General features: G+C 52.3%; 1 protein-coding gene across 2 annotated transcripts in view; it reads left to right on the top strand.

Annotated features, from left to right (window-relative positions):
- The window catches only part of SRBD1 (S1 RNA binding domain 1), a 185,278-nt gene that overhangs the window by 56,482 nt on the left and 113,155 nt on the right, over positions 1-15,641 (top strand). For both annotated transcript variants that reach the window (XM_038751793.1, XM_038751792.1), the window contains exons 12-15: positions 3-110; positions 1,551-1,708; positions 2,521-2,617; positions 3,775-3,882. In XM_038751793.1, coding sequence (XP_038607721.1) covers positions 3-110; positions 1,551-1,708; positions 2,521-2,617; positions 3,775-3,882 — 471 coding nt within the window. The remainder of the gene's footprint in view (positions 1-2; positions 111-1,550; positions 1,709-2,520; positions 2,618-3,774; positions 3,883-15,641) is intronic.

Below are 15,641 nucleotides of genomic sequence, written 5' to 3'. Positions count from 1 at the left end.
AGGTGGAGACCCCTGGGCAACGCTAGGCCAGAGTTAATAAAGATCTTGCACGACTCCGTGGAAGACTCCTATAAACGCCTTATCTACCCCCTCCTCTGCCGGGAATTCAGGTAGGTGGCATCCTCCGGCCACGTGCCGGTTCGCCGTCTCTCCGACTGAACGCCGCTCTTTTTCCCACGGGAATTCGTTTTCCCTAGCGGAAACCAGTCCGGAAAACCCAGCCCTGGGTGTGGGAATGGCTGCTGTAGTCCCAACCTCCTGGCTCATTTTCCCCGTGTTCTCTTGATCAGCCAAGTCATCATGATCAATCGTATTTATTGAGCGCTTACTGTGTGCAGAGCACTGTACTAAGCGCTTGGGAAGTACAAATTGGCAACATATAGAGACAGTCCCTACCCAACAGTGGGCTCTCCTGGTTCCCAGTGGCTGGCGCACGACGGGTGCGGGAAGCCGTGTGGCTTAGCAGGTAGAACTTGGGCCCGGGAGTCAGAAGGACCTGGGTTCTAATCCTGGTTCTGCCACCGGTCTGCCGTGTCACCTTGGGCAAGTCACTTCACTTCTCCGTGTCTCAGGTCCTTCGGCTGCAAAACGGGGATTAAGACTGTGAGCCCTGTGTGGGACAGGGACTGTGTCCCACTTGATTAGCTTGTATCTAACACTCAACGTGGCTCAGTGGAAAGAGTCCGGGCATTGGAGTCAGGGGTCATGGGTTCGAATCGTGGCTCTGCCACATGTCTGCTGTGTGACCTTGGGGAAGTTGCTTAACTTCTCTGAGCCTCAGTTGCCTCGTCTGTAAAATGGGGATTAAGACTGTGAGCCCCACGTGGGACAACCTGATCACCCTGTATCCCCCCAGTGCTTAGAACAGTGCTTTGCACATAGTAAGCGCTTAACAAATGCCGTCATTATTATCCCCTCGTCCCCCTCTCCATCCCCCCATCTTACCTCCTTCCCTTCCCCGCAGCACCTGTATATATGGATATATGTTTGTACAGATTTATTACTCTATTTATTTATTTATTTATTTTACTTGTCCATATCTGTTCTATTTATTTTATTTTGTTAGTATGTTTGGTTTTGTTCTCTGTCTCCCCCTTTTAGACTGTGAGTCCACTGTTGGGACTCGCCCAACTGCTCGCCCCTGGGTTCCGAGCCGCCGGAGAGCCAGGGTCCTTTTTTAGTCCTTGACACTGGTTCCTGTTTGCCCCCTGGAGAAATTGGGCTCAGGCATCTCCTCCCCTCTGGCCCAAGGCTTGAACGGGCTTAGTCCTCAGAGGGTGAGCCTGACCAGTAAAAACCAGTAAAAACTGGGTCTTCCCTCTCCAACTCAACCCACAGCCTAGCATCTGAACCAGCGTTCGTTAATTCATTCGGTCGTATTTATTGAGCGCTTACTGTGTGCAGAGCACTGTACTAAGCGCTTGGGAGAGAAGGGCCGGCTGGGCCACCCCCCCCTTCCCTCCAGTGGTGTCTGGAGCTCGCTCGGGGGCTCGTCCTCGGGCTGGCACGGACCTGGCCGAGCCCGAGCCCCCGCTCTGCCGCTTCCTCAGGTCCAAACTGACGTCGGAAGCGGAGAAAGAGTCCATCATGATGTTCGGGAGAAACCTGCGGCAGCTGCTGCTGACCAGCCCCGTCCCCGGCCGGACCCTGATGGGAGTGGATCCAGGCTACAAGCACGGTTGCAAACTGGCCATCATCTCTCCCACCAGTAAGCTAACCGGGCGCCCGTCCCTGACGGCCCCCCTTGCCACCACCCGCTTCTGTGGTCCTGGGGTCATAATAATAATAATACGCACTTATTAAGCCCTTCCTATGTGCAAAGCACTGTTCTAAGCGCTGGGGAGGTTACAAGACGATCAGGTTGTCCCACGGGGTGCTCACGGTTTTCCTCCCCGTTTTACAGATGAGGGAACTGAGGCCCGGAGAAGCGATGTGACTTGCCCAAAGTCACCCAGCTGACGGCTGGCGGAGCCGGGATTTGAACCCATGACCCCTGACTCCAAAGCCCGGGCTCTTCCCACTGAGCCACGCTGTGGGTCATGGCCACCGTCTGGCCGGCCCCGCTTCCCCGAGGGCGTCGACGCCCCGGCAGCGGGAGAGGAATATTGTGGGGCCGGAGAGGGCCGAGACCCCCTCTCTTGTGCCGCTGGTAGCTCTGTAGTGGTAACGGCGTTTACCCAGGGAAGCCCCTGTACTGAGCACTTGGGAAATACAGAATAGGGAAGGGTCCCATTCCCCGCCCACTTACTTCCCCTGCCTGGAATTTATTGTAGTGTCTGTCTTCCCGACTTGACGACAAGCTCTGTGAGGGCCAGGATCGGGTCTCCTGACTCGCTTGGCCGATGCTCGGCGCCCAGCGAGCACCCAGTCAGTACCATTGCTTGAAGGCGCCCCGATCCCGCCAAGTTTCTTGGTCAGCGGGACAGCGGCCATTGGGATAGACCGGCGGGAGCGGGGCGCTCTGGCCTTCAGGCTTCCCGTGAGGCGTCCGTCCCTAGCCGTCCGTCTGTATCCTCCCAGGTCAGATCCTCCACACCGACGTGGCCTACCTCCATTCGCGGCAAGGAAACGTGGCCCAGGAGTCTGAGAAGATAAAGAGGCTGTTGCTGAACTTCAGGTAGGATGACTCCCGCTCCATCGGGTGCGAAAGAGCCTCCGTGGCCGGAAAAGCCTTGCCCCGAGGCTGCCCCTCCTTTGCCCACTCGCCTAGCAACAATATGGGATGGGCAGAGTCGCCCTGCATGCAGCATCGCACAATAGATCGAGCACGGGCCTGGGACTTGGAAGGTCATGGGTTCTGTCCCCAGCTCCTCCGCTTGTCTGCTGTGTGACCCTGGGCAAGTCACTTCATTTCTCTGGGCCTCAGTTAATAATGATAGCATTTATTAAGCGCTTACTATGTGCAAAGCACCGTTCTAAGCGCTGGCGAGGTTAACGAGGTGATCAGGTTGTCCCGCGGGGGGCTCACAGTCTTCATCCCAGTTTTAAAGTTGAGGGAACTGAGGCCCAGAGAAGTGAAGTGACTTGCCCAAAGTCACACAGCTGATAAGTGGTGGAGCCGGGATTTGAACCCATGACCTCTGACTCCGAAGCCCGGGCTCTTTCCACTGAGCCACGCTGCTTCTCAGTTACCTCGTCTGTGAAATGGGGATTGAGATTGAGCCCCATGGGAGACAGGGTATGTGCCCAACCCGATTTGCTTGTATTCACCCCGGAGCTTAGCACAGTGCCTGGCATATAGAGCTTAACGAATACTGTCATTCAGCATGGCTCAGTGGAAAAAGCCCGGGCTTTGGAGTCAGAGGGCGTGGGTTTGAATCCCGGCTCCGCCACAAGTCTGCTGTGTGACCTTGGGCAAGTCACTTAACTTCGCTGAGCCTCAGTTACCTCATCTGTAAAAATGGGGATTAAGACTGTGAGCCCTACGTGGGGCAACTTGATCATATTGTATCCCCCCAGTGCTTAGAACAGTGCTTTGCACGTAGTAAGTGCTTAACAAATGCCATGATTATTATTATTATTATTATTATGATGATGATGATGAGGCAGACTGAGGGCCTGTGTGGAGGAGTTGACTTCAGCGCCAGCGATGCCCGGCATTGCTCGCCCTCCCGTGTCCCCGCCGGGGCCTGGGCGGGCAAGGGTGCGGCCCCCTTCGCCAGGCACGTGCCAGGCTTGTTCTGAGTGCGGTGGCGGTTTGGCTGGGGCAGGAACGGGTCCCCCGCCAGCACCCCACCTGAAAAGCCCCTTTGGCTTGTCCCCCGGCCCCTCAAGCTGCAGCACGGTGGTGATTGGCAACGGCACGGCCTGCAGGGAGACCGAAGCTTACTTCGCCGACCTCATCATGAGGAAGTACTTTGCCCCTTTGGATGTCGTTTACTGGTAAGTTGGCGTTTTCATTGGGTCCCTTCTTTCACTCCTCTATGCTCCCCTCCCCTCTCCCCTGGCTTCCTTCTCCCGCTCCCAACTGGCGGTCCGGAGCAGGCCCGGCGACACGGGGCTGTTTGGGGGAAAGTTGGCCCGAGTGAGGGTAGGAGGTCGTCGCAGATCTCCCCGCACATCGTTGGGAGGGGAAGGGATGGAGACGAGAGGGTAGCTCTGTTGCGGGTGGAGGGAGGGGGCGGGACCCGATAAAGCCTGGGGGGAAACCCACCCATTGGATTCCTCAGCCTAAAGAACTTGAGCCTACCCACATCTGGCCGGGGGATCTCCGTCGCCCTTATGGGTTCTGCCATCCTCAACAGCTCTTGCTTAGGCCAGCCTCGCAGTTAGCCTCCCAGTTGGCAGGCCTGGGTCCTTCTCCAGCCTCACTTCTTGTACCTCTCATTCATTCATTCATTCAATCGTATTTATTGAGCGCTTACTGTGTGCAGAGCACTGTACTGAGCGCTTGGGAAGTCCAAGTTGGCAACATATGGAGACGGTCCCTACCCAACAACGGGCTCACAGTCTAGAAGGGGGAGACATTCATTCATTCAATCGTATTTATTGAGCGCTTATTGTGTGCAGAGCACGGTACTACGCGCTTGGGAAGTCCAAGTTGGCAACTCTCAGGTCAAAGAGGCCTTCTCTTCCGATAGCTTAGGCCCACGTTCCTCACAACCGTGAAAGCCCCAAGGGAAGCAGAATCCGTTCCTTTTTGAGCCCCGGGCCAGGACTGATTTTCAGGGCTGGTTTAAATCCTGGCTCACTGGGTGAGAGGTTCTTTTTAAGGGTTCATTTAAAGGGGCTTTTTGTTTAGGGGTTGTGTTGCTCTGCCTCTGTTGTCTACCACTTCTTGCTGCCGACACATCCTGATTTGAATGTCTAGTTGAGTTCCCTCCAGGGAGAGGCAGGGCCGGGGTGAGGGGACGGCGGGGGGGGGTCTTGGAAATAGACCTGGGCTCCTAGCTGTTCATAAAGACTCCGTCTCCCACTCTGAACCTCCCTCTTCCACGAGGCGAAGGCGCCCGGTTTTAAAGCTTCGCGGTGAGGAGGCCGCCTCCCGGGAATTCACCGAGACCGCTTCAGGAGATTAACCGCCGTTTAATTTCGTTTTGTCATTGTTCCGGGGCGCGAGGCTCACTGGGAATCGTCATTTGATTCTGCCGAGGATTATTGACAGTCACGGTGGATTAAAAATGTATGTGGGCATTCCCTCCTGCCCACACACGTGTAGGCACGCACACAGGTGTACGCATGCACGCAGGCACATATGTCACTGAAATCAGTGCAAATTAGCCGAAGCCTGAAAACCGAAGAGCAGAAAGATTGACGACTCCGGGCCCGGATTAGGGGATCTTCTAACGCTTAAGCACGTCGTTTCTGTGCGTTAAATGCCGGCGAAGGGAACTGCACGATGTGATTTCGTACATTTCGGTTCGGATAGGTAGATGGCACATGTGGGGTCGGTTGTTTAGGGTGTGGGTTGGAGACCGTGTATCATTCTGGCCGTGCGGGTACCTGTCCCTCTGGGTTAGTGTCGAGCAAGAATTCCGTCTTTCCAGGGCCTCCCATTTTCTCCTCTGGAGAGTAGGGTACTCATCGGAATTGAAGTGGGAGAAAGTTTTAAAGCTCGTGTAATGTTTCTGATGACTTCGAGGAAGTCGGGGATGTTGGGTGGTCTGGGATGGGTCGCCGAAGGAGGGAGAGTCAAGGGTTGGGGGTGATGCTTGCCGGGTCACTGGGGGAGAGTTAGGAGTGGAGAGGGGAGAGTCGAGGCAGTTGGATGGCCCGTTCTGGGTCACTGGGAGAAAGGGATGGAGAGTCGAGAGGCAGAGTGGCCTAGTGGATAGAGCCCGGGCCTGGGATTTAGAAGGACCTAGGTCTGTCGCTTGCCTGGTGTGGGACCCTGGGCAAGTCACTTAACGTCCCTGTACCCCAGTTGCCTCATCGGTAAAATGGGGATTAAGACCGTGAGCTCAATATGGGACAAGAACTGCGTCTAACCCGATTAGCTTGTATCTGCCCCAGCGCTTAGTACAGTGCCTGGTACATAGCCCATGACAAATACCATAAAAAAAGCAGTTAGGGTGTTGGTTGGTCTGTACTGTGTCACCGGGGGAGAATCACGGTGCTCTGCGCACAGTAAGCGCTCAATAAATACGATTGAATGAATCAGGGATAGAGATGGGGAGGGCAGGGGATGTAAGATTGTCTGTGCCGGGTCACTGGAGGAGGGTCAGGGGTGTTGTATGGTTTGTGCTGGATCACTGAAGGGCCGTCTAGGATGTTGGAGGGTCCATTCCTAATCATGAGGGTGGTTGTCCAGATAGGCAACCAGGGCCAGGTTCCTACAAGCATCTTGTTGACAATGAACAGTAATAATGATAATAGTTATATTAACAACAGTATTAAGTGCCTGCTCTAGGCTGAAGAGTTGTGTTGGGTCCTGGAGAACCTTTAGGGGCGAGGACCCTTCATGGATCTTGGGCCTGGCCACTGTTGGGTTGACATCCTTGGGGTTGTGTGGGTTGGACAGGATATTTAGCCCTTGGGGATAAAGACTTTTAGACTGTGAGCCCACTGTTGGGTAGGGACTGTCTCTATATGTTGCCAATTTGTACTTCCCAAGCGCTTAGTACAGTGCTCTGCACATAGTAAGCGCTCAATAAATACGATTGATGATGATGATGATAACCTGAATCGGAAGATGCTTGAGAAGCAGCGTGGCTTGGTGGAAAGAGCCCGGGCTTGGGAGTCAGAGGACGTGGGTTCTAAGCCCGGCTCCGCCGCTCGTCTGCCGTGTGACCTTGAGCAAGCCACTTAACTTCTCTGTGCCTCAGTTCCCTCATCTGTGAAATGGGGATTAAGACTTAGAGCCCCACGTGGGACAACCTGATGACCTTGTATCAACCCCAGGGCTTAAAACAGTGCTGGGCACATAGTAAGCGCTTAACAAATACCATAATTATGACTGTTATTATCCTGGCATTTCCTAACGACAGCCTGGATCCGGAATCGTTGCGAACCACCCTTTTGTGACAGTCCTCCCGCTGCCGTGCCCCCCAGTCCCGTTATCGTCATATTTCAGTTATTCATCACTCCGGGATTTAATTACTGCTCATTTCTAATTTCTCTCTGGCGGAGAAACTCTCCCGGGCCGTTTTATAGATCCGGGAGCCGCCAAAGATAGATAATGATTTTCCGAAACAGATAATCAGCTCAGTTAAAGTTTATGTGTTTATTTGGCATCGCCCAAATAATCAGCTCGGGGGTTTAGGATGAGCACGGGGCCGCGTCCTCCCGCTCCCCGCCTCCCGCCCATCCGCCGCCTCCCGTCTCCGGCCGAGGTCCCTGTGGGAGCCCTCAGACCGGCGGGGTTCATCTCACCCGAATCGCCGTCCTGTTCTGGTTTCAAGCTTCCAGGAAAACCCTCAGATATCTGCTTGTGGGGTGGGAGAAACTCCCCCGAGGTTCAACCTGATCAAAAATGGAATTTCTCGATGTCCAAAGGCTGAGTGTGTCTCCAGGTGGCTCCTTTGGGACCTTTGCCTCCTTGCCCAGCTGGGGCTGAGGGTAGGGGAAGGCCGGGGGGACGGAGGGAGACGTGGTCCTGCCCTCCAGGGGCTGCCCGTCTGATGGGAGAGGCAGGGTGTATTTGGGTGTGCGTGCACACACAGCTGGAGGAGGGGCAGAAGGAAAAGGAGATCCGGCCCCCGTCCTGCCGATCCGATGGGGGAGACAGGCTTTGCTTACGCGCACACAAACATGGTGCTGGAGGCGGGACAGAGGGAAAAGGAGACGGGGCCCCAATCAATCAATCAATCAATCGTATCTATTGAGCGCTTACTATGTGCAGAGCACTGTACTAAGCGCTTGGGAAGTACAAATTGGCAACACATAGAGACAGTCCCTACCCAACAGTGGGCTCACAGTCTAAAAGGGGGAGACAGAGAACAGAACCAAACATACCAACAAAATAAAATAAATAGGATAGAAATGTACGAGTAAAATAAATAAATAAATAAATAAATAGAGTAATAAATATGTACAACCATATATACATATATACAGGTGCTGTGGGGAAGGGAAGGAGGTAAGATGGAGGGGGGACGACGGGGAGAGGAGGGAAGGGGCTCAGTCTGGGAAGGCCTCCTGGAGGAGGTGAGCTCTCAGCAGGGCCCCAGCCCATCAGGAGTTGCCAGTCCTGATGTGGGAGATGGGCCAGCAAGCACACACTCCCGCTGCTGGCGGAGGGACAGAGGAAGGATGGGGGGCTGGTTCCCTGCCCTCGAGGGGCTGCCGGTCTGATGGGGAAGATGGGGGGCCCACTCTGCCGGGCACAGAAAGTAGAGACAGAGGGAGAACAAGGCTCTTGTCGTGGATTACCACAGTGGGAGGGACAGGGCAGGCCCCGCGGTATTCCAGCGAGTTGTGCAGCCCAATCAATCAATCAATCGTATTTATTGAGCGCTCACTGTGTGCAGAGCACTGTACTAAGCGCTTGGGAAGCACAAGCCCAGGAGCCATAAAAGAGATCCCGGAAGCCCTCACCGCTGCAGTGGCGTGGGAGGGCAGAGCTGGACGCATCAGGCCCGTGGCGACGTCAGCGGGAGGGAAGGAGACGACTGATGGGCCCAGGGAGTCTCTGCTCCCCGCCAAGGCCGCGTGCCAGGACAGTTGGCACTGCCTTCCGGGTTTCTAAAAACCCGGACGCTCCTCCGACTTCTGAGACCAGAAATCAAGCGATCATATTTATCGAGCGCTTACTGTGTGAAGAGCACTGTACTGAGCGCTTGAAACAGAGGACTGTCTTCCGGAGTAGTCCCGCAGCCCTTCCGCCCAGCCCCGGACTCTGTCTCCGACAGCGGCACGGGATATTGGGAGGAATCAATCCATCATTCAGGCAGTCAATCAGTTGTATTTATCAAGCACTTACTGAGCAGCAGTGTGGCCTAGTGGAACCAGAATGGGCTGGGAGCCAGAAGACCTGGGTTCTAATCCCACCTCTGCCTGTTCTGCGTTTAGAACAGTGCTCGGTGCTTAGAACGGTGCTCGGCATGCAGTAAGCGCTTAACAAATACCATCATTATTATTATTATTCCGCGCCTCAGTTGCTTCATCTGTGTAGTGGGGATTCACATCTTTAGTTTGCCGTGTTGATGGGACATCCTGGTAGAAATGTTCTGGAGGCAGGAGGAAAGATGAGAAGGAGAGGGGTCAGAGCTGGAGAAGAAGATTTGGGAATCATCCAGGTAGAATTGGCAGCTGAAGCTGTGGGTGAATCATCATCATCATCAATCGTATTTATTGAGCGTTCACTGTGTGCAGAGCACTGTACTAAGCGCTTGGGAAGTACAAATTGGCAACATATAGAGACAGTCCCTACCCAACAGTGGGCTCACAGTCTAAAAGGGGGAGATAGAGAACAAAACCAAACATACTAACAAAATAAAATAAATAGAATAGATATGTACAAGTAAAATAAATAAATAGAGTAATAAATATGTACAAACATATACACATATATACAGGTGCTGTGGGGGAGGGAAGGAGGTAAGATGGTGAATGAGTTCTCCGAGGGAGTGGGCGTAGGATGGAGAATAGAAGAAGGGAATAGAGAAGCAGCGTGGATTAGTGGAAGGAGCCCGGGCTTGGGAGTCAGAGGTCATGGGTTCTAATCCCAGCTCCGCCACTGGTCTGCTGTGTGTGGCCTCAGGCAAGTCATTTCACTTCCCTGTGCCTCAGTCACCTCATCTGTAAAACGGGGACGAGACGGTGAGCCCCAAGTGGGTCATGGACGGTGTCCAACTTGATTAGTTTGAATCTACCCCAGCACTTAGTACAGCGCCTGACACACAGTAGGCACTTAACAAATGTCATAAAAAAGAATACCATTGATACTGATGATATTATTTGGCTGGTCCAAACAGGCCTTTGGACTTTAACTGCTGATCCTTTTCGTCTTGTATTTTATTTTTTCCTGTTTCTAAAGCACTCTGACGTTTCTCTGCCCGCCCCCCCCCCACACTTTTTTTTAAAAAATGGCATTTATTAAGCGCTTACTATGTGCAAAGCACTGTTCTAAGCACTGAGGAGTTTACAGGGTGATCAGGTTGTCCCACGGGGGGGCTCACAGTCTTAATCCCCATTTTACAGATGAGGGAACTGAGGCACAGAGAAGTGAAGTGACTTGCCCAGAGTCACCCAGCTGACAATTGGCAGATCTAGGATTTGAACCCATGACCTCTGACTCCAAAGCCCGGGCTCTTTCCACTGGGCCACGCTGCTTCACCTTGAATTTCTTATCCCGGGAATTCTTTACTGCCTGTGACGGTCAGAAACAGCCCTGTAGATTTGGATGACACTTTTCCAACCTTTCCCTCTGTTATCTATAAGATGACACAAGAGGGTTTTAAAACGGTAAGACCTCTATAAAACACAGTGCTTAATTTTATATTCATTTCGTTTTACTGGAGCACCCAAGGTAATAAAAGAAGAAATAAAAGGTTGCCTCGAAAGAGGCGGTTTTAAGCGAGGCATACAGAATACGTCATTTTTGTGATTTTTCAAATGCCGTCCGGACTCAGCTCGACGGCTCTTGATTTAAAACAAATAAGTTCGCCCGGCCGCCAAACGCATGTGCGTTCTTGTCCCCGCGTCCAAGCTAAATAACTTCAGGACAACTCCCTCCCTCCTCCCCCCGCCCCGGTCCCGTGTCGGCCGTCTCACGGAGGAGATCTGTTTATTGATTTAGATTAGGACTGGACTCCAGCCCAGCGACGCTCATATCTGGTCTTCAGGTTCTCTGTTACAGATCTGCTTTTCTTGCCAGATCCAATAAAGATCCCTGATTGTTTTTGTTCACTTTTACCGGGGGTTCGTGCCAAAGATGCGGTGCATTAGAACCGAAACAGATGTCCTGTTTCGACAAGTGTATCTGCCCTAACGGACCCCCGAATTAAATGGCCCAACCGGAGGGTCAGAGGGATCGGGACGGTTGCCGGACTTAGGGTTTCTCGGGCTTTGTTGGGCTCGGTGAAAAAACCTGGGAAGAGGCAGAGGCGGGGGAAGAAGAATTCCAGCTCCCACACTGGGCTAGAGCCTCCCCACCGGGCCTGGTCTGGGAGCATGGCTCAGTGGAAAGAAAGAGGTCATGGGTTCGAATCCCGACTCCGCCACGTCTGCTGTGTGATCTTGGGCAAATCACTTAACTTCTGGGCCTCAGTTCCCTCATCTGTAAAATGGGGATTAAGGCTGTGAGCCCCACGTGGGGCAACCTGATCGCCCTGTACCCTCCCCAGCGCTTAGAACAGTGCTGTGCACATAGTAAGTGCTTAACAGATGCCAATTATTATTATTATTTAACCGTCGGTCGTGGCCTTGATCGGCTCAGAATGCCCGTGAGCCAGAGGATCGTTGTTTTGGGTTTTGTGTTGGTGCATATACACACACATGCATACACACCTTCTTGTGTAAGCGCAAGTAGAGACACACACACTCTCTCGGGGTCAGGGAATGTGTCTGCTGTAGTGTTATTGTACTCTCCCAAGTGCTTATACAGTGCTCTGCACACAGTAAGCACTCAGTAAATGCAGTTGACTGACTCACATGCTTGTGCACACACACACACACACACTCTCGGGGTCAGGGAATGTGTCTGCTGTAGTGTTATTGTACTCTCCCAAGTGCTTATACAGTGCTCTGCACACAGTAAGCGCTCAGTAAATGCAGTTGACTGACTCACATGCATGCGCACACACTCACACACTCTCTCGGGGTCAGGGAATGTGTCTGTTGTAGTGTTATTGTACTCTCCCAAGTGTTTATACAGTGCTCTGCACACAGTAAGCGCTCAGTAAATACAGTTGACTGACTCACATGCTTGCGCACACACTCACAAACTCTCTCGGGGTCAGGGAATGTGTCTGTTGTAGTGTTATTGACTCTCCCAAGTGCTTATACAGTGCTCTGCACACAGTAAGCACTCAGTAAATACAGCTGACAGACTCACATGCATGCACACTCACATACACTCACCCTCCCCAAATGTAGGCCCTCTAGTTACCCCCAAAAGGAGGATTGATAGCATTTATTGAGCCCCCTTTGCCTCCCACCCGGAAGTGGCACGTTCCCTGCTCTCAAGGAGTGTCCACTCCATGGGGGCGACAGACATCATTATTATAATAATAATGATAATAATAATAATGATGATGGTATTTGAGCGCTCAGTTATATGCCAGGCACTGTACTAAGCGTTGGGGTTGATACACGCAAATGGGGTTGGACACATTCATTCATTCATTCATTCAATCGTATGACACAGTTGTATGACAGACATAAAACAGGGCAGCCCTTCCCTCCTTTAAGGGCCCAGAACTGGCACTGTACTAAGCGTTGGGGTTGATACAAGCAAATCGCGTTGGACACATTCATTCATTCATTCATTCAATCGTATGACACAGTCGTACGACAGACATAAAACAGGGCAGCCCTTCCCTCCTTTAAGGGCCCAGAACTGGCACTGTACTAAGCGTTGGGGTTGATACAAGCAAATCGGGTTGGACACATTCATTCATTCAATCGTATGACACAGTCGTACGACAGACATAAAACAGGGCAGACCTTCCCTCCTTTAAGGGCGCAGAACTGGCACTGTACTAAGCGTTGGGGTTGATACAAGCAAATCGGGTTGGACACATTCATTCATTCATTCATTCAATCGTATGACACAGTCGTACGACAGACGTAAAACAGGGCAGACCTTCCCTCCTTTAAGGGCGCAGAACTGGCACTGTACTAAGCGTTGGGGTTGATACAAGCAAATCAGGTTGGACACATTCGTTCATTCCATCGTAGGACACAGTCGTACGACAGACAGAAAACAGGGCAGCCCTTCCTTTAAGGGCCCAGAACTGGCAGGTGAAATGGAAACCAATTCGCACGCTGTTGTTTTAACTCCTTTCTGCGGAACTCCAGAGAGCGTTTTAGATGTCTAGGATAAGACCCCACTCTCAGAAGGAAGCTGGTTTACCCTTGAGGGTGCTTGCAGTTATCTCCTGTTTAATTTGGCCATCAACCCCTTGCTGTCTTCCCTCACCTTGGGCAAAACTCCGAACTCTCCTGGAGTTGTTGATCCAAGAGTATCAGGAGTTCAAAATTTTCTGTACTTTTTAGAGCTGAAGAGGCACCGGCGCGCGCGCACACACACACGCGCGCTCCTCTTTCTGTTGATGTTACCTCTGGCTTTTTAACAGTTGGTTCTAAAGCTTTCGTTGCCACAGAGGTTACCATTTCACGGAGGGCAGATTTGGAAGCGTAAAAAAAAAATGGTGTGTGGAAACGTTGGCTCTACGGGAATCCAATTTGTTTGGCTTTTATAGGTGTCTTAGAATGGCCCCCGCCCCTCCGCAACCTCCAAAGTCCCTTTTGAGTCTAATGCGTATTTGATGCATTTAAACTCTCCAGACGTTCAGAAATGCCACTTTCAAGTTCTGTCTGTCCTTACATTTCTAGTGTTACACCCAGCCCAATTCCCACCCACCACTTTTCCGCTTCAGAGCTCCCCGTTTGAAGGGAGCCTAACATTTGGGTTCACATTATGATAATTAGGTTTGCAGGCCAGGGGGGCGGATTAGCCCATGTCTCCAGTCTGGTTGGAGAAAGATTTTCAGGCGCACTGGCCAAACCCGTCCGTTTGGTTGGTGGCCGGGGGTTTTATTTCTTCCCAAATCGGGCAGCATTAATCCGCATTTCATCAGGTACCTCTAGCGCTGTAACTCGAGCCGGGACCTACGGCCCCGTAGCTGGCTTTTCTTTATTAATGTGCCATGAAAGAGGTACATGAAAGATAGCCAAACATCAAAGCACCTTTTAAAGTGAAATGGCGGAGGGGGGGGCCCAGATCCCCTGGTGTTTAACACTGTCAAATGTCTCAGCTGGCTCGCATCCTTTTACAAGCTCTTGCTTGCTGCATTAAGGGAAATCTAAAGCAGTTGTTCTGAGTCGTTTGGGGGGGCGTGGGGGCCGGAGGGAGAGGCCCAGCGGAAGGTTTCGCACGCAAGTCCGGAGGGAACCGTGGCCGGGGTTGGTCTTCTTGAACCTTTCTTTTAGACTGTGAGCCCGCTGTTGGGTAGGGGCCGTCTCTATAGGTTGCCAACTTGGACTTCCCAAGCGCTTAGTCCAGTGCTCTGCACACAGTAAGCGCTCAGTAAATGCGATTGATTGATTGATTGATTTCAGCTCAGGCTAATGATAATAATAGCGGTGTTTGTTAGGCGCTTACTACGGGCCAAGCACCGTTCTAAGCGCTGGGGTAGAAACAGGATTCTCAGGTCCCTCTGTCACGTGGGGCTCACCCTCTCCACCCCCACTTTACAGATGAGGCAGCTGAGGCACAGAGAAGTGAAGTGACTTGGCCCAGGGTCACACAGGAGACAGGTGGCAGAGCGGGATTAGAACCCAGGTCCTTTTGGCTCCCAGGCCCCTGCTCTATCCACTAAGCCACGCTGCTTCTTGACCGGTCACGGGCATTGAGTGTCCGCTGAGAGCAGAGCACTGTTGTACTTGCTTGGGATCCCCCAGGAAAATCTGTAGACGTGATCCCTGTCCTCAAGGAGCTTAGATTAGGCACTTAGAAAGAAATTTAAGAAGAAACATGGCCTAGCGGATAGAGCCCGGGCCTGGAGTCAGAAGGACCTGGGTTCTAATCCTTGTCTGCTGTGTGACCTGGGGCAAGCCGCTTCACTTCTCCGTGCCTCAGTTCCCTCATCTGCAAAACGGGGATGAAGACCGTGAGCCCCGTGTGGGACGGGGACTGTGTCCAACCGGATTACTTTGTACGCACCGCAGCGCTTAGAACAGCGCCTCAGTTACTTCCTCGGTAAAACGGGGCAGGATTAAAACCACGAGCCCCGTGTGGGACACGGATTGTGTCCAAACCTGATTAACTGAGTTCTAGTTAAGAGAAGCAGCGTGGCTCAGTGGAAAAAAGCATGGACTTTGGAGTCAGAGGTCATGGGTTCAAATCCCGGCTCCGCCAACTGTCAGCTGTGTGACTTCGGGCAAGTCACCTCACTTCTCTGTGCCTCAGTTATCTCATCTGTAAAATGGGGATTAAGACTGTGAGCCCCCTGTGGGACAACCTGATCACTTTGTAACCTCCCCAGCGCTTAGAACAGTGCTTTGCACATAGTAAGCGCTTAATAAATGCCATCATTATTATTATTATTATTACCCCAGTGCTTAGTAGTGCCTGGCACATAGTAAGGGCTTAACGAATGCCATTTTAAAAAAAATTGTTGGTAGGTAAGATCGTCTCTAGACTGTAAACTCATTGTGGGCGGAGAATGTGTCTGTACTCTCCCAAGCGCTTAGTACAGTGTTCTGCACACACTAAGCGCTCAATAAATGCGATTGAATGAATGAGTAGAAGTCATGGAGGATGAAGATATGTGCAGAAATTCTGTGGGCAGCCTGGGAACGTTGTAGCACCTTCTGTGCGTAGATGGAGCAGAAGCCCGTTGTTGGGCAGGGGCCGTCTCTATACGTTGCTAACTTGTACTTCCCAAGCGCTTAGTACAGTGCTCTGCACACAGTAAGCGCTCAATAAATTAAATGAAAGTGCCTCCGGGAGCTGGGGCCGATAGACCGGCCGAGGGGGCAGGGAGGAGTGATTAGATATAGAGGGGGTAACTAGGCGGGAAATGGGTCTACCAGCT

The sequence above is a fragment of the Tachyglossus aculeatus genome, chromosome 9 (genome assembly GCF_015852505.1).
Source record: "Tachyglossus aculeatus isolate mTacAcu1 chromosome 9, mTacAcu1.pri, whole genome shotgun sequence".
Taxonomy (NCBI): Eukaryota; Metazoa; Chordata; class Mammalia; order Monotremata; family Tachyglossidae; genus Tachyglossus; species Tachyglossus aculeatus.
The sequence above is the reverse complement of the archived record's forward strand: the minus strand, read 5'-3'. Positions and strand labels throughout refer to the sequence as shown.